We start from the raw sequence: 19,177 nt of genomic DNA, 5'->3' as shown, positions 1-19,177 counted from the left end.
AGGGGTGTGTTTTTTCTTAACAGATAAAAAAACAGAATTTTTTTTAGTCCCAATAGTACAAGTACTACAATAGGCACGCATTGTCCTGAGGAAGACACAACCTATTACAAATAAATTACTAATGTTTGTCATACAGTATTAGCGATAGGATAATTTCTGTGATTAAGGAGTGTACAAATTCTGGTCTATATGAAATACCGAATAATATGGGATACTAAGCTTTTAAAGAGCCTTTGAATTCTAAATGCAGTACAACCAACTCATGAATGGCTTTAAAAATTTTAGATACTAACAATAATCTGAGTCTAGCTTTGAAAAAAATGCAGAATTTTCTTCATAAGCCAGTGGCTCCTTCAAGGTCAATTTAATAATGAACTGCATCTTTTCATTTAAAGCACATTTCACAATAAAGCTCAAGAAAAAAACCAACCTTCAATTTCAACAGCAGTATGTTTTTCTAATACTGCTCATTTCTTTCCATCGAAACAAACCCACTCTAGTACCATACCTTTGTTCTTCATCTACTGAATCCACATCAGAAAACAAATGCTAATTGCATCTCTTCCATTAAGGCAGAAGATGACATACAAACAGAAAGATTCTTTGCCCTATGGGTGCCAAGATAAAAAAAAAAAAAAAAAAACCTTTCTTTTTAAAAATGTCCATTTACTTTTACTGAATTTTTAAGTCTCCACCTTCCATTAGAAGAAAAAAAAAATTGCAATTAACATAAAATTGTTGTGATTATTCCATTTTAACATTTATTCTTGCATAGAAAGCCAAATAGCCAGACACATCCATTTCAGACAAGTTATGGCATCAGCAGCACCCATTATTCCACAGAAACCACATTCAAGTCCAACTAGAAAAGGAAGTTTCAAAATGCTTCCATATGCATTAAAACAATTTTTAAAACCTTTTAGGTTTTGTGTTCCGAGTCTTTAGAAATGGTGACTTTTTGATTAGGTTTGGTAGCCTCGTCCATCAGTTCCTTCAGTTGCCCAATCTGTTCATCACGGAAGTCATTAAGTTTTTCTTCTGTGAGCTGGATTCCATATAGAGTCTTTTCTCTCAAGTTTTGTTTGTCCTCAATAATTTGTTGCTGTATCACTGCTGCATAGTTCTAGTGAGGAAGGAATATAAAGGTCACAAAAATGACAAGTGCAGGATTCAGGTCAACTTTTTTTAATACCATTTTACCATAATAGCATACTCTTACCCAATCTTCTACAACATTCTATTAATCAACAACAAATGACAAAAAAAATACACTTTTTGTAAGAAAGGTTATTAATTTCTAGTATCTGCAGTCAATTTTATGTAGATAGTTTAAAATGCATATCATCTATGTACAGATTAATTTGTCATATCATATACTACTACTGAAAACAAAACAGAATTTAATTACAGGTGAAATATATTTATGTAGTTGTAACTATTAAAATTTATGTTTTCTATCTAGCAGAATATCAATAGGATTCACTTTGTAAACTGATATATCTGGAAAAGTATTATTCTCAAAGAAATGTATTAGAAAAAGCAATCTATAATTAGACAAATGTCCAAAAGCCTTTCTGCCTAACCACTCTCTGCATTTCTGGGAGCTGTTAAGATCATTTGCACCCAGCCCTGGCCTGCTTGCTCCAAAAGTGGTAGGAATTCAGCAACTGTGAGACTTCTCTCATTCTGCCAGTTTTGGAAGAAATTAGTTCACAAAATTCAAAGTTAGGGGAGAATAAGAAGGGGCTTCAAGGACAGATACCTCTGTATTGCGTGCTCATTCCTGAAGGAAAAAAAAAAAAAAGGATAACCCCCTTTCTATACTGCTTTGAACGTAAGTTTGTTCAGACTTACTTTCAATTCTGTTGTAACAGAAAGCGTTGGGACCATGTTTACTTAAGTAACAGCGTTTATGTCAGTGGATAGGCAAAATGGTCAGTATGTATTACATCAATACCAGGCTGAGGACCATTATAAAAGCAAGACCTTCTCATGCGCAGAAACAGAAGTGACCAACAGGTCACACCAGTAATGGGGGCATAGCTGGAAAATTGCTTTCTCACTACTTTGGAGCAATCTTTGACCATTACGACTTTTCTAAATTACAATACTTGAGGTTCTGCAAGGACAGCGGTTCTGCAAATTGCATTCGGCTAGCACTGCTACCACTGACACCGCTGTGTTCAAAGCCCATCAGCACGGATCCTGTGTGCTCCTCAGCTCCCTCTGCCCAGCACCAGTCCTGCTGCAGCAGCTTCCAAAGAAGTTGTAGTGAGTGAATTTGTCCAAAGCCTCATGGCATATGTACTTACTGAAGTCAGTGAACCTACTGGGATGTTTAAAAGTTAAGCACAGATTTAAACACTGGGTTGGAAGGGAGCCTAAGCTTTCATTTTTCTTAAGAGGAACTTAAAAACAAACTCCACAATTAAGAAATTAATTTCAAAAGTTAATTTTTGTTGGAAAAAATACAGGCTTCTCTCCTACTTTAGTAAGATATCCCTTAAAGCGCCCTTAAAGTTTCAAGCACAACTGAATATAGTATAAGAAACTGAGCTAAAAAAAAATATATTCTGAGTAAATAAGAATGGTAACTGTGTTACAAGGAAATGCTTTTTTTTTTTTTTAAATAAAGGGTCAAATATTGGGAGTATTCAAAAGCACAGGATTATAGCAATGAAATAGAACCATTATTTTAATTTCCAATTTTCAGCTAAAAGAAGCCTTATTATTGCATACTGAATTGTTAATCCAATTACCAGCAAAATTACTAAAGCCACTAGTTCAGCTGTATGTCTAATAATTCCAGAGAAGTGGGTGAGAAGGAAAAATATTATTCACGAGCGTGTGATAAATTTCAAAACAACAACATTTACTAACATAAATACACTACATTGTTTATGGACCATGGCAAGCCTCACTAGTCAGCAGGATCTTACCAGTCCTTCTGCAAAGCTTAATTCATAGCTACTTAAAGAAAATAGATCAAACAAACTGGGGCAAACAAAAGTAAATCTTTAATACAGACTCTGAACTAAACTGATTCCTCATTTCTACAGAGATCTGTAGGAGTAGCATGTTGTGTTATAGTTACCTAATAAGAAAAATAAAAAGTTTCATAATACTGAGGTGGTTGCCCCTACATCATCTCTCCCCTTTTTACATTACATACGCATTCAGGAACAGTGACACTACAGTTAATCCCTGCAGCAATCCTACACCTCAGTGGTATTACCTTATAGTAGAGTTGGTCCAAGGTTTAGAAAGAACTAAATACAGGGTTTTTTCCCCAATGACTGAAGAATCAAACAGTAACAACAAGGTAAAAAATGATAATGGGTTAAAAAGTCTTCAGCTTCATGGTTTACAGAATTTATCAAGGCAGATGGAGAAATGTGATCTCTGAAGCTGTCAGCAGACAAGTAACACACCAACATGTTACACGTCAACTATTTCACCTCATTCTGTCTTCAAATTTCTGCACAGAACAATCCAGTCAGTATTGATTCTGGACTCCAAAAAAGAAACTCTCATTATACCAAACAACAACATTCAGAGCATGTAATTCAGAAACAATACTGAAAGCAAGCAACGTGAAACTCTCCACATCTTATCAAGAGACCTGACTAAATGTACACACCCTGAGAATCCCTCCATGCAATGTCCTGCCAGTGCAGGTTCCACAGTGGGAGAAAAGTCCTTCCCACCATTAATGATCAACCACCTGGGAGCAACCTGGGGCTACTGCTGCAGGCATGGGCTATGGTACCTAGAAATAACTGAAGTCCATTTAAAGACAGGTTACAATTTTACAAACTTTATTGACTAGAAAATCATATTTTCCAAAAATATGAAATTAATTACTGGTAAAAAGTCTGCATTTTTTTTTTTTTTAATCTAACATCAAAGCACCACGTTCACAAAGCATCAACATTAAAGAATCCAGATCTCAGAAGTGATGGTCCTCAACAAAGCCACAACGCCCACTCTCACAGATACTCTCCATCCAGACACACAGTGATGGACTGTATTTCCCTATTCCTTGACGCCAGGTGTTCTGCTTTGCAGCACTCCAGTGTGCTCCCATCTGGACGTATCACCACTGGCTCTTTTTCCCCACTCATCTTCTAGCTGAACAAATGTTTTGTACATGCCAGAAAGCCTCAATAGTGGTGGTTTCACATCGATTTGTAATGTGAACAAAAATTCAAAATTGGACCCTTAAAACATGCTGAGTTTTGGTTGGCTCATGACAGAAAATGTAACCTTCTCACCTCATTTTACCAAAAGGCAGTGATGCACCAAAGAAAATAATGTTTCGTCCTTTACAACAGCACTGGAGAGATCAACTATATGGCTTATCACACCTTCTCTGCCTGTGATGCCAGATGAGGAACGAACAAAGCTTGGGATATTTAAATGTTTAACACATTACTGTTCCCTCAGAAATTCATACTGTTATTATGTGATCAGTGATTTGTGGAAAGGTACTACAGAATTTGCTGAACGTAGTTCTGTAATTTAAGATTTGGCTTCTATACAGAAAATGCACCATTTTGCTAAGTGCACATGAACTTTAATATGTTGAACTCCAAAGTTCAGTAATAGGTTTAAAAGCGTAATGAAAACAAAACAAAACAAAAAAAACAAGCTAACATTTGTTCTTTCAGTATAACTTTGGTCACAAAATATGATGATCCCAGTCCCTCTCAGGCAGTAAGGAGGAGCAGCATGTTTGCGTATGCTCTGGTTTTCATTAGACCTTAATAGATATAGAATTTAACTACTTCCTAATGTCATCTTCGCTACCAGCAGAACTGAAACAAACCCTTGCTTAGCTTTCCCAAACAAGGGAAAATTACTTTGCTTCTGCCTTTCATTTTATTTTAAATATAACTACATCTTCCAAATATAACAAAACTCCTTTGTCAAGCACGACACAAATCCCTGGCAGATTTTTCAAGGGCATCTGTCGTGGTTTAACCCCAGCCGGTAATTAAGCACCACACAGCCGCTTGTTCACTCCCCCCCACAATGGGACGGGGGAGAGAATCAGGGCGGGGAGGGAAGTAAAACTCATGTGTTGAGATAAAGACAGTCGAACGAACAACTGATGCACAATACAACTGCTCACCACCTGCTGACCAATGCCCAGCCAATTGCCAAGCTGTGGTGCCCCCCGGCCAACTCCCCCCAGTTCATATACTGGGCATGATGCCATACAGTATGGAATACCCCTCTGGCTCATTTGGGTCAGCTGTTCTGGCTGTGTCCCCTCCCAGTTTCTTGTGCACCCCCAGCGTCTTTCAGCATGAGAAGCTGAAAAGTCCTTGACTTAGTATAAACACTGCTTAGCAACAACTAAACCATCAGTGTGTTATCAACATTCTTCTTATCCTGAATCCAAAACACAGCACTATACCAGCTACTCAGAAGAAAATTAACTTTATTCCAGCCAAAACCAGGACAGCATCTTATTTCAATTGTGGTTTGCACCCTGCTCACAGAACCAAGGAGACACAAAACGGAAGACAAGTAAACCTGTACCCTCACAGAGCCAGGCTCAGCGTCCACAGGGATGGCAGAAGCACACAGGTGCCCTCCTCCTTGCCCAGATGGTCAAGTGTGGCAGGTCAGTCAGGGACAACCTCTGCACCTTTAGTTTTCTTAGGCTGGTTTGTTGTTTCTTTGCAAGTAGCTCTTACCGCAATGATCCTCTGCCTGCACCAGCTGTACAGTTCTGGGCACCTACACGAAAAACAAAAAGCAAACCACCAGCTGAATGGTAAAAGCCTTTGCCCCGTGTATATGACTGCCACCAGAAACAAAGAGGATCAGAATCAGGTTCAAGTCAAGACAACCTCTCCTGACCATTTACCATCAAAAGACAGCTGATTTATCCAGTATTCAATCCCAGCATGCTGGCCGTCCGTACCACAGACACCCTCCGAGTCCTGCTCCTCCCACTATCCATGCCAGTCCTAAAGGAGGGTAACAGTCTGAGGTGCAGACCGGCCAGGTCCCTGCATTGCCAAAAGTACACACAACCGCAGAGGCAGCCCAAAACTCTCCGTATCGCCAACGCAGGGAGGCAGATGCCTCAGCTGAATGCTCTGATGTGCTCCTTAGCGATACTGGTTCTGCCTACAGACCACGCTGGCACCTACAGCATGCATGCTGAATCCAGCCATTAGGCTCTCTTAAAATCCTATGACATGATTAAATACTTGAATCTCCAAGTGATTTCTACAAAAACACAGAAGGTGAGTATTTGCTGTAATCAGTAACCACAGGGGTTTTTTATTTAAATTCACTGAAGCGAATACACAGTTTTCCTCTGCTCTCTGATTCATAAGCATTCACAGAATGCACAAATTCATCAAAAGGGCAAGGCGATGGGTGACATTTGAGGTCTTAAAATACCACACATTACAGAAAGGATGTCAGCCTTGTTGTTTGCAAAGTTGAGAAAGGATTAAATACAAAAATAAAAGCAAAAAAACACACAGCCAAAAACCCCACTCCCTGACTCCCAGATGTATAGACTCCCACCTGATCCAGTACATGCTGATAGACATTTATATCCCATGCAAATACAAAATGCTGATAGACATTTATAATTTAATCATAAGATTAAATGGGTTAACAGCCCATTTGCCCATTTTCACTGGGAAGAATAGTAATCATCATTTCTATTTTCTTTGACGTCCTCCTCAACATCTACAATGCAACATTTTAGACAATCGCTCCAAAAAATCTCTGTAAGGTTGATTTAGATAGAAAAAGTCAGGATAGACATGTCTGTTCACAGTACCTGTATGATTCACTTTCTTGCCAGATTTTCTCTTAAAAAAAGGTTTAAAATTTTTATGTCCCTTAAGCAGTTAAAGTATAAAGCCGATGTATTCATCCATTCCAAAAAGACTATCTCCGCTTGCAGTCAAATTAATGATAACACATTATCATTATGACATAACATAAACATAACATAACATAGACAACGTTACTGGGGCCAGATCAGAAACTGCTTCTCTGAGACATGTTAAACAAACTGGGCACAGTCAGGCACTGAAAAACCCTATCAAATTATTTTAAATTTATTTTTCTCAGGGTGACATCAAAAAAACAAGCATGGTCTGAGAGGCCACACTCCTCACTCCCTGGAATTTCACTTAAAACTGCAGCATTTCAAGTTCTGCTGCTGCTACTAGGACCAAAATCAAACACATGCTGCTAGGACAGTAGCATGAAGAAACGTATGTTGAATGAATTATTTTATGCACATTCAGACAGAATTCTGCAACTGATTTACTGTATTTTTTACTACAAAACTGTTTTGTTTGTTAAACTAATTGAGTATCAGCAAAAGACAAAATCTTTATAGAAGTGATTTTTAAATGGGAGATACACCTCATGAAATTCCAGAGCATCTTCACATATTTTACCTGACGCTGTAAGTATAGTTAGAAATGTAATAACAAACCCAGGAAAATTCTACCACACTTAAACTCAGCTTAATACACAATTTCAGTGGATATTTTCATACACTTGCGTACACATCAAGCCATAAGAACCTACACTTCACCCCATAAGACCACTTAAAATAGCCCATAAACATTTTAAAAATTGCATAAATGTGATTACTGTCAAATAAATTACCTAATCTGAATAAACAGCTATGTGAAGTCACACATACTGCAACAGGAACAATGTATTATCAGACAATTTCAATCAGACAGTTTTTGTAAAGGACACACCATGATCACTTAGGAAAAAAGTCAATATACTATGAAGGGTGGTGAGTAAGCCTTCCTCCTGCTTTTGGAAACACTCATCAAACAGTATTTGAATGATACCAGGTAATGACATATGGCTGGCATTATCAGAGTTTCTAACATGGAAAATTAAAATAGTAATTGCTGGGAAAAGGGCAACAGAATGAAGATGGGAATTTCACTCTGAGGTACCCAGAAGGGCAGAGGACCTCTGGGGAATAAAGATGTCCAGCTCCTACTGCAAATCTTGACAGAAGGTAAAAAAATCAACTTTCTCTTTGGGCATTTAAATCACCTGAGCATCCATTACACGCGTAACAGCAAACCAGAGGCAACTCTTAGCAAGAGGAACTTGCACGAACATTCAGCACTGGCTTAAGACTGCTCCTGCTGAAAGCCTGGAGGATGTAGGGTGAGTGGCTACTGCTGGGTGGTTTTACAAAAAAAAAAAAAAAAAAAATTTATTGACTGTAGTGTGAGCACAAGAAGGAAATCTCAAAGATTATTCTCTTTTTGAAAATGCTATAGGACTTTACATGTAACCCTGGAAAACACCAGCATCCAAAAGTACGAGGCCAAATGTTTCATCCACAGACGCTCCAGCTCCAGTGCAGCAGACAATGTTCACATTCTGAGGCAACAGTAAGGCCTCTAAAACAGCATGGTGCTCCAGTTAAATAAAGCATTACAAACAAGTTGATTGTCATAAAAATATGGTTATGCTATAAATTTAACAGGCATATACGATAAAAAACTAGCAACAAGCTTATTTATGATAGGAACCAATGTTTTTCAGGTTCTAGCATCTCATGTTTTCTTGTTCTAGCATCTCCTTCATTACCAATGTCACAGCACAGAATCCACCAACAAAATGCTTATTATCTACTAAGAGAGGCAGAGTTGTGCAAAGTAACACCAAGTTTTTGGGTTTCAAAACCAGGAAGATTTTCCCAGCACGAACATGTTCTAGAAATCCTTGATATTTTCCATTAATAATAGAAGTGTTCAGTTAAGCAGAAGTTAGGATGTAACATATTAAATAGGTTTACTATCAAAGGTTTACTATGTATAAAAACACAAACACTTAAAAAACAGACTGAGTAGCTTATATGACCAGTCATAAGAACACTAAGTTGAAGCTTTAAGCACATATATGTAAGAATCAAAAAGTACATCAGAGTTACTTTTATTAAAGCTGAAACATGACTCACTCTATTTTAAAGAAAAAAAAGAAAGCACTCTTCTTGGAAATTAAAGGGAAGCATATTTTCCTACAAATTTTTTAAAAGAATGGATCATGTGAAAGAACAAAAATAAAATTTTTAAAGCATTGTTTTCTAGTCCAGCAGCAGTGCAAACTGCATTCCTCCGAGGATGAGATCCCTGTCCTTCCCCTGTGCATCACCACCTCTAGAGCAGGGCAGCTGAGGAATCCCCCAAGGGAAAAAAATCCCAGAGCAGGGCTAAACCAGAGTTGGTAACTCACAGCCACTGTCCCTGCCCCTCTGCTGAGGCAGCCACTACAGTGACACTCCAGAAAGGGAAGGAAAGACAGGGAGAGCAGAGGAGCACACAGAGTTCATTTAATCACAAATGGTACAAAAATGACATGGTTTGCCAGAGGCCAAACCAGTTCCTCAAGCACCCTTCAAGACCACGAGTGTGAAGAACCCATCTCACTATGGGATATATCTCCTACCCCCAAAGAAAAACAATGCAGGTGAAATAAAATCCTCCCTTTTCTAACAAAGATACCCAATTGTAATTAATGAGGAGTTCTAAAAACAAGTTGTGTGAAGAGCAGTTTGGATAAGCTATTTTGTATTTCAGTCCATTATTAGATGGAAAGATTTGTAGAGGCCATTTCAAGCCAATGGGATAGTCTAGCATTTGCGATGGGATGTAATTTAGATGCAATGATCTAAAAGTTACAAGCCTAATTGAAGCTAGAGATGGAGGTTGTCTTTGTGCTGAGCATCAGAGAGAGAAACTTCTGTCTTAAACGTGATGTGATGACTGGATATGCTGTCCTCCAGAGATGTGAGTCTCATCACCGCGAATGCAACTACGTGTCTCTCTCTCTCACTGGCTGTAGATGACTAGTTTCAGTCAACTTCATTCCTTTCTTGTGGTAAAAGGAAAGTGTTCATTAGTTGTTTTGGTTTGTGTCTTTTTAATTACAAAAGGCAACAAAAATACCATTTCTCCTTGCATGAATCTATAATCTCTCCCCTGGAGTTTGTTTTATCTTTGGTTAACACTGCTGATGTCAGACTCAACAACATCCTGAAGTGAAACACATGATGCAAAAAAAAACCTGTAGTACCTTTTTACCCTTAGAAAACTTTGAATTATGTATATTTTAATTTCTAGGGATGAAAGACCATGTCACTGTTTCTAATTACAAAGCACAGAGGTAAAACAGATTTCTCCAGGACAAAGTTACTGGATCATAAAGAATGGGAACAACCAGAAAACTTCAAAGTTTTCTAAAAGTTAATCTGAAAGGAAAAGCCATGAGAACCTTAACAATATCATGTTTTCACAGGAGATTCAGGAAGGATGCTAGAATACATGACTATCGACCAAATTTCAGGGTGGTGATCACAGTAACACAATGATGCACATACTGTAACTATACAGAACTGCTACCATATAAGGGGTTGCGGGGTTTTTGTTGCTTGCTTGTTTGCGGTTTGGGAGGACAGAATTAAAAATTGTTCGGCTAAAATGGAGCCAGGGAATACAATTATGTAATACTTAGTAATCAGCACATAGAATTATTATTTGATCAGGAAGGTATAAAATGGACTATTTTTTTTGAACACAGTTTACTAATATTGTTAAACTGGAAGAAATGACATTTATTTAGAGGAATGTGAAAAAAGCTCAAGGACTAACTCCTGTTTATAGCTTAAATAACATGTTGTTTTAATGTTCTTTTTTCTATGTAAGACTTGTAAGATCATAATTTGAGATGAAAGTGGGAAGTTTGTGGCCTGACTGTCAAGGTAAACATATATAAATGCTATTAAGTCCAAAATGGAGCACAATACATTACAACACATCAGAATGACTTTACTGTCATTTGAGGAAAAACAAGCTGTGATTAATTATTTCTTTCTGGATGCACAATACTTATATCAGTATTGTACATCAGGGCCAAAATCTAGGTCACTAAAAGCTTTTTGCATCATCTGATAACAACCATAGTCTCTAAGATCCTCACCACTTACGTTAATAAGCTTCATCTCAGGCCTTAAATAGAAAGCTTGAGCTTTTTCTAGGGAAGAAGAAAGGGGAAAAAAAAAAAATCAGAACATACTTGAAGGAAAAGCAACATTTAAGAAAAAATAAAATGACCAATTACATTCTGAAAAGAGAGATCAATCTGAAATGTAGATGCAACACAAGAAACTGGGCAGGAGGAATTGATGGGACGTAGAATGAAAGAGATGGTCACACAGGTGGGTTCCAATGGATCGACAAGATCCTGTCATGGTTCTCTTCCATTGGACAGGTTGTATCATTCAAAGTGTGAGCTCCACCGAAAAAAAAGACTTCTTTTATGAAAGAGTAAAAAAAAAAAAAATTCTCCTCTGAAGTACTTAGCAGTATTTGAGAATCTTTTAAATTGGTACTGGAGACAAAAATACTTGGAAGAGAAATATATTAAAAACCCCATTAGAACTTAATATAGTTAACAATTTAAGAACAAAACATGGACCTTCAGTTTGGACCTTCATCTGTAAAAATTATTATGAAGTTATGATGAAATTACCCTGTTAGTAATACCAATCTCTAAGACAGCTGTGACAGGACAAATAAGCTACAGACCAGAAAAGTTAAATTTCTTTCAAGAACATTGTTTCATATTTTCATACAAATCCTAATAAATCCTCAGCAATTTGAAAGACTGTTATTTCTTGACTCAGTTTCTATTTTGCTTTGACATTTTATGCTGTGCATGGCAGCTCTTTGGCTGATAAAAAAGCTGTCCCATGCACTTTTGTCTACTACTGATGTTTTGTCTGGCAAATATAATGCTACAATCTCACAGAATATTCAAGGGTTTATCACATGCTGTTAATTTAAAGCAAAGCAAGCGAAAAGACTGGAAGTGTCTATCACTTCGTTTTTAGGAACTTCTTCAATGTATCAGTTATACTGTAATATTTGTATTTAAATATTAAGCTAGGAAATCTTGGCAAAGTGCTTCACTGCAGGTAATTCCCAGATAAATATCAACACTAAGTACAGGCATTTTACCTAAAAAAAAAACCTAAAGACTGTTTTAACAACATAATCACACAATTATAATTAAAGCGCACAATGCAAACATCACTTACAGACTCCTGTATCGATTCTTTAAATAGAGGACAAGCATCTTAAATTTGCAGTTACTTCTTTCAGAAGTATTACTTCCAGATTTTCAAGGAAGATAATGATTTTTCATCTAGATATTCGCAAAAGGAAAATAAAGCCTGTTTCCAAGACAACCACATTAGTTTCCAGACTGCTAGATACTAAGAACATGCAAAAGATTACATATCCCAGATGATGACACTTGAAAGACTTTCCACACATGTTCTTCTACTCAATTTATACCCAATGAAGCATTTCAAGTGTACATATATATCCAAAAGAGACTCAGTATTCTTATTTTTCCATTACTCACATTCCTATATGCTCATTAGAGCCAAAACCTTAAACTAATACAGTAACGAAAAAAACCTCAAGTATAAACAAAAATTTAATCCACTAATAGGCATCTTGCATTGATTTCCCTGACACCACAAATAACCTTTCTGCTGAAGGTGCACTGAATTTTTTACTTTAATGGACCTGTAGAAGAATAATGTGCTTGAATGAATTAAGTAAAAAGTCATGGGCAATATTTAATAAACTGACCAGAAGGTCATTAGTTTCAAAGTCAGATTCATCCCTTAGGACAAACAGACAGAAACTTCCCCAGTTTTAAGGGAACATATTCTACATTCGCTGTTCCAATATAATACATGGGATACTAATTTAGCAGAGCTAATTTCGCAACAGAAAATACTGAGTGAAAGGCTGATTTACTTGGCCAGTCTTACCAAAGTCCTTCTAGTAACAGGGGAGAGAGACAAGCCCTACCTGGGTGCTTGTGGAGACATTTAAAACAGACAAGCAAGGAGTCATTAAAGTTTATCTACCTGCTTCTTCAACATGAGACAAACATTTTGAGGTGTGCTCTTCACAGAGCACTACATAGGGGACTGGCCATCAATAAAAGAAAGCCTACATACAGGTGGATTCCTATTATTTCAAAAATTTAAAAATACTGCCACTAGGAAATACAGGTAAATTGTTATAAGGGCGTTACTTCGCTAAGTATGATGTTTAGTCCAGTACTTTTGAGAGTCCTACTCTATAGAAATAAGTCAGTGTATTTGACCACAATCATTTGGTTACAATTCGGTCCTTCTTGGATTTAAATAGCAGCAATAGGGCATCTCTATGAAAATAAATGCATACTGATGTAACTGACATTTTCCTTAAGGCAACTAACAACATACTGGTTTATATTTGTCAACTCACTCTGTGGAAAGAAGGCTTATTACAGCAATAAACATGTACCTCATAGTACTTAACAAAAGGCAAAGAAGATTAACTCATTAGTCTCTGTGCTAGACCCAGTGCAAATTTTTAAAGTTCTTGTTGCTGCAGCAAAAGATGCTAAATCATGTTCAAGTTTTAGACCAGATATATACTTTGTATACATATAAACGTACCTCTGACAAATGAAGTTAATAATATAAATTGTTTAAAAGGTCTTCCATATCCTCCAAGCAATAGAACAAATCACAACATTTCCTTCTTCTTTAGTTTTACTGCTCTCAAAATTACAACAGAAAAGTTTCTTACTCTGTTTTGTTTTCCTAAAATATTGTGATATAGCATATATGCAGCCAGAAAGTCTTCTGATACAACAGGGCAGACAAAAAAGGTCAGAGAAATTAAAAGTTCCCATTCTAAACATAATTCTAAAATTGTGTTGAATTTTTTAGCAGTTTCTTAAGGTCAAAAAACTCTAAAGCATACAAATTATGTATCTTACCAAGGGTTTTTAACTTGCAAATTTTTACACAATCTCTGAACTACTTCAGAAGTAGCCACAGAAGTTAACTGAAGAAAACAAACCTGTCATCAGTATGTTCAAGTGCTGCTATAAAGGAGCGTGCATCTCTACTGACTACATCACAGACCCCAAATCTGAAAAACCCACAAACTTCTGAAATCACCTGCAAGTCACTATCTATTTATCACTTTATCCAATGGTTCTGACATTTAAGAGGATTTTTATAGCATCTGTCACAATACAGCAAGTATGGACTGGGCTGTCACAGAAGACTGGAGGGATTGCGTACAAAAGGAAAAAGGAAAATTCACTGATCTGCTGAACAAGTTTCAAAATTCAATAAAGTACTGTATAGAGACCCAACTGGAAAGCACTTCTGAAAAACTCCATAAAATACTCTGTACTGTTCTTGGGGAGATCGAATACATATCAAATTCAAGCCTGAACACGTTCTCCTGTAATCTCAATACAACAAATACTTCAAAATTAACTCACCTGAATCTTGTTCTATTCCTTCTTTTTTATTTCTGCTATTACAGGAGGTTTCCCAATTATTAAAGGGGTCTTCTTTGAATTAGCAAATGACAGGGAAAACAGGGTAGGGGAGTAATAAAGCGGTGGAAATCAAGTAAGTCAAATAGCTTAGAGCTGTGTGTACTTCATTTTGAAATGAATATTCAGTTAACAAAAACTTAAGCTTTTGCAACAAAAATCCAGACTGCCTACTTATTCCTAAAATTCTCACGCACCTAGAACCTCTCTTTTTCCTCTGTGCAACCACAGGCTGTCCTGTTCCAAGCAAAAACACATGTTGAACTGGAATAGAAGTTAATTTACCTCAATAATTTAAAGGAAAGCATCTTAAAAACAATGTGAAAACACCAGAGCCAGGAAAATACCAAGGCAACCTTTCAGAAACGCAAATGCACCACGTTAAGAGTGGTCAAGCCAGCTTAGCTCTGTGTTCTGGCTGCCAGCCTCCCAGGTGCTTTCACAGCCAAGTACCATGGTCTTCAGCTACAGGCAAAGCATTATCATTTGGAGCAGAAGCAGCCTGCTTGTAGAGAACATACCAAGAATGGAAAGCGTAGCATATTAGCTCTGCTTCTATGTCAAAAACCCCTGAGATAAACTACTTCTGCTCTGAGTTAAGTGGTACCATTTAATTGTTTTGGTATGGTACATCTGCATCCACTCAGATGCTCTCTCCACACTAATACAATGATACTTTTATCATTAGCATCAATGTCAAACTGCTGCACTGTTTGTTTATACTGTATAATAGAAAAAGGACTTGTTTCTTAATATGTGATCAGGATGAGTTTTCAAACTGACTAGATAATAAGTTCTAGAAAAATCTCTGCTTGCCATCCATTGATGATGCGAATAAATAGGTTACCTCAAGGTTTCTACCAGTCAGAGAATACTAAAACTATTCAAGAGGTTTCATTTGTGTTTCAAGACTTTTCAACATTAAGGAATTATCTCAACTTACATTTGCATGGCTTTAAAATTACTCTGGACTTGTTTAAAGCAATGCAATGCTATATGAACAATAAAAACTTTAATTAATTTTTAGTTGTTTATACGTCAATGAATTTTGCTTGCTAGCCAAGAAAATACAGAAAAAAAAGTCTTGTGTACCTCTGCCTGCAAGCAGGCAGTTACATGAGGATCAGGATGACTTCGTATCTCACTCTCCACTCTGCAAGATGGCTTTTAGAGCTAGCTATTTAAGGTAAACTCCCAATTAAGCTACTCTGCTTTTTAATTTAGTCACAGGATTCACTATAGAGTTAGGCCAAGATAGTAAACAGGAAAAAACTCTCAAATAAGTTGCCTGAAGACACCAGCAGAATAATCTTGAATAACATTTGCATCACCTACCACCCAGCAATGCTTCCCCTTGAACCACACTGATGGTAAATTATGGGGTCTTCATGAGCAGGGGTTTATTTCAGTCTTAAGAGGGAGATGAATAACAACACGCTTTGCTGTCCCGCAGAATGTTTCATGTGCCTCTGAAAAAAAAAACATGCTTGCTAAATGGGGGAGGGCAGCAAAGGGGGCAAAAAAAATCCTCCAAGTAACATCAATCCTATTGCATTTATGAAGCCACCAGTCCAAGGGAGAGTTTAGACTAGTCAAACTAAATCTGTTTAGTGAGGCAGTGGAAATGCCTCCCACTCACCAGTATCATGAAGATGCAGCAGGTGAGCACAGCATGCAGATGCAGCAGGTCGCAGCTCTGAGCGCTGGCCCTGCCCAGGAACGCATCAGATTGTGAGGGTTCCTCTACCCGCACTGCCCCATTTCTGTCACAGAAAAGATGGGCAGACTAGAATAAACAGTTGTTTACACCAAAACCCACTTGTGGGCTGCTCGCTGAACTGTCCCTATGGGCTAGACGTTGAAGGCATCTGCACGGGCTGGCCCCAGGGCCATGGCCATGGCCAGGCATCGCTTTGGTGTCCTGACCATATTACACCTCCCAGCTCACCTCAGCTCCCTGTGGATCTCTGACCCACAGGCACATGCACTACAGTAAATTCAACCATAAAGTCCACCTGCTGTTATAGTGCAGGACTAGCCTTTACTATTGACTGCTGCCCTAGAAAACCAGCACAAAACATAACCTATCTTCTCTATGTCAAAACATAACATTTTAACAATAATTTTTCATTTCTTAAGAGGAAAACACTAAAAAGAAGACTGTACACCAATAGGGAGGGGGAAGCAATGGGATCATTTGTATTCTACTGTATTTATTTATGCGAAAAATACAACAGATCTCCTCATCTTCACTGAACTGCTTGCTATATTCAGTATAGCAGTGATTTTACAAATAACACCTTTGCGAAACATCTTCCTTTTTAGAACCCAGCTTAGTAATGCTTTGTTTCCTCAGGTGGGTGGAGAATTTTCCTGGGTAAGTTCTGCCACAATTGCTGTCAAAATTATCATACCTATTTGAAATATCTTTAGGATCCTATCTTCCCTCAAAAACACTACCTATAAGCAATCTAATCACAAATGAAAACAAACAAAAAAGTACCATTACTTGGGAAAAAGAAAACCTTTGGCAAGTAACTTGGTAACTTGCCAGTGATAGAAGCATCACTGTACAAAAAGCCTTAATCAACAAATGGGATATGCTAAATAGTACAAGGGGTCACGAGAACTTCATCTCACACCACAGAGTTGAACATCTGAAGGTGACAAAAAAGACAAAGCCAAATAAAACAAATTCAAAGTGCTTATTCACACTGCAATTAAATCCATTACACACTGTTGCATGCTTTCTGCTAGACTACTAAATAAATTCAAGTGAAGCACTGTTAGATACCAATTCAGCTAATGCATCCTAAGATTGTAATGCCACGAAAGGCTAGAAGTCTTTTGGATACCATGGAACTGATTTTCAAGAGAAAAAGCTGCACAAGCTCATACGCTTAGTTTATTCCTACCTTTACTTGTTACTGTGCATTAAAAGTACATATTTGTGCAAATAAGTGCACAATCTTTTAAAAAAAAAAAACATAAAAATTAATAATGATGTAGACACCATTCACACCAGTATAATACTGGTTTCCAATCCCTTGCTAATTGCCATAAAAGTCTTTCCATCACAGTTACACTTCATATTGTCTAGCACATTAACCCTCATTTCAGCCACATATGTAATTTATATGGCTGACTTGCGTCTCAATTTAACATCAGATAAACTAAACTAAAGCACACTAAACATATTGTTGAAATGTAAACACACAGCCAACATCACACCTACATAGTTACAGTTATGTGTAAACTAAACAAATTATTAGGCAAAACCCAACACAGCATGATTTTCAACTCTTCAGGACATATTACTCTTGGATTGAAAACAAGCGATTAGATATATGGCAAAGGATACCAATGTGTGTCAATGATCACGTACTTTCACAGTACTCAGCGCTTGTACTTCGGTACCATTTAGTTGTGAATGTTGATTTAAAGTACGACTTTCTGACTTTTATCATAGTAATTAGTTTTGCTTTGGGAATTTTCTCAGCTAACGTCTGAAAACTATACTGTAAGTCGAATCTTTTCTCCACATGCATTACACCAAACAGCAAAAATCACAAGGATTTGTGACCAGATGAGGCCCCAAGCAACCTGGTCCAAGATGGCCCTGCTCTGAGTAGGGGACTCCAGAGGTCCCTCAAGCCAAGGTCCTCCAGGCTACCTCTGCTTTATTACTCTGCTTGTTAAAAAGCCAAGGTTAGTCCAAGTTATATTTTAATGACTATCCCTAAGTAAAAAAATATTTAAAATACAAATCTCAGTTTACTGACAAGAGCTGACATTATATTTTGAGGATTACCAGATTTAAGATTTTTTTTAAATGTTCCAGTCCTGAATATATTTTTGTATATTTGTACTATATAACAAACAGCTCTTTTGTCCCCCCAAGGCAAATGTATAAAAACAACTAAACCAACTACAAATTTCACTAAGACAGACAAGTTCACGTACTTAAGAGATTAGTAATAGAATACTATCATCATTCAATAATCAGCTGATTTATTCAAACTGTATCAGGACACACGCTTTTACTGAATGCATGCATAAGCTAGTTTCCATCCTATTCTTTCATAACAAACACAAAACTTCATTGGCGGCTATTTCTCAGAAAAGAAACACAGACTGCATTTATTATTTTCCTCACTAAATCAAACAGTCATTGAAGCTTTATTTATACAATATGCAAGTGAAAAGAACAAAACCTCCTTTCCACTTGAAACACAATACACATTATGCAATAGCACCCAAAAAATATCTGACCAAAATTTACATGCAATACATCTTAAAGATATCAGTTCACCAAATACACACAGCAACAACAACAAAGCATAAATTAGAAATGCCCTAATCCACAAACTGGCATTACCCAAAGAGAAACAAAGTGTATTTTCTGTCTAATTGTCCTTGACATATTGGGTAAGATGACAGTAGCTCTAGTTTTTCCAGGGAACTTGGGAGTTCTCTACACCCATCATTACCCAAACAAGTTTAACTGGGATTCTTCGGGCTGCTCTTCACCCATACAACACTCTTTTACAGGCACTGCACACAATGAACTTCACAATGTCATAGCCTCATCTTCTGTGGTTGATTAGAGTGTAAACTTGGCCCATGACATTTCAGAAGGTGGTCAGTAAAACGGAATGTGACGGTCTGACAAATTATAGTCACTGTCTCAAGCATTCGTTAAAGAACTTTGGTGGAGAAAACGGCCTCT

At 37.2% G+C, this 19,177-nt stretch overlaps 1 protein-coding gene across 1 annotated transcript in view; it reads right to left on the bottom strand.

Annotated features, from left to right (window-relative positions):
• Window positions 1-738: 738 nt before the first annotated feature.
• Window positions 739-19,177, bottom strand: part of ACN9 (ACN9 homolog (S. cerevisiae)) — a 34,864-nt gene continuing 16,425 nt past the window's right edge. Inside the window, exon 2 of the mRNA XM_010561462.1 lies at window positions 739-1,123. Within this exon, the coding sequence (XP_010559764.1) occupies window positions 920-1,123 (204 nt within the window). The 3' untranslated portion in view covers window positions 739-919. The remainder of the gene's footprint in view (window positions 1,124-19,177) is intronic.

The sequence above is a fragment of the Haliaeetus leucocephalus genome, unplaced genomic scaffold (assembly GCF_000737465.1).
Source record: "Haliaeetus leucocephalus isolate CR32 unplaced genomic scaffold, Haliaeetus_leucocephalus-4.0 Scaffold146, whole genome shotgun sequence".
Lineage (NCBI taxonomy): Eukaryota > Metazoa > Chordata > Aves > Accipitriformes > Accipitridae > Haliaeetus > Haliaeetus leucocephalus.
This window is presented reverse-complemented; position numbering and strand designations above follow the sequence as displayed.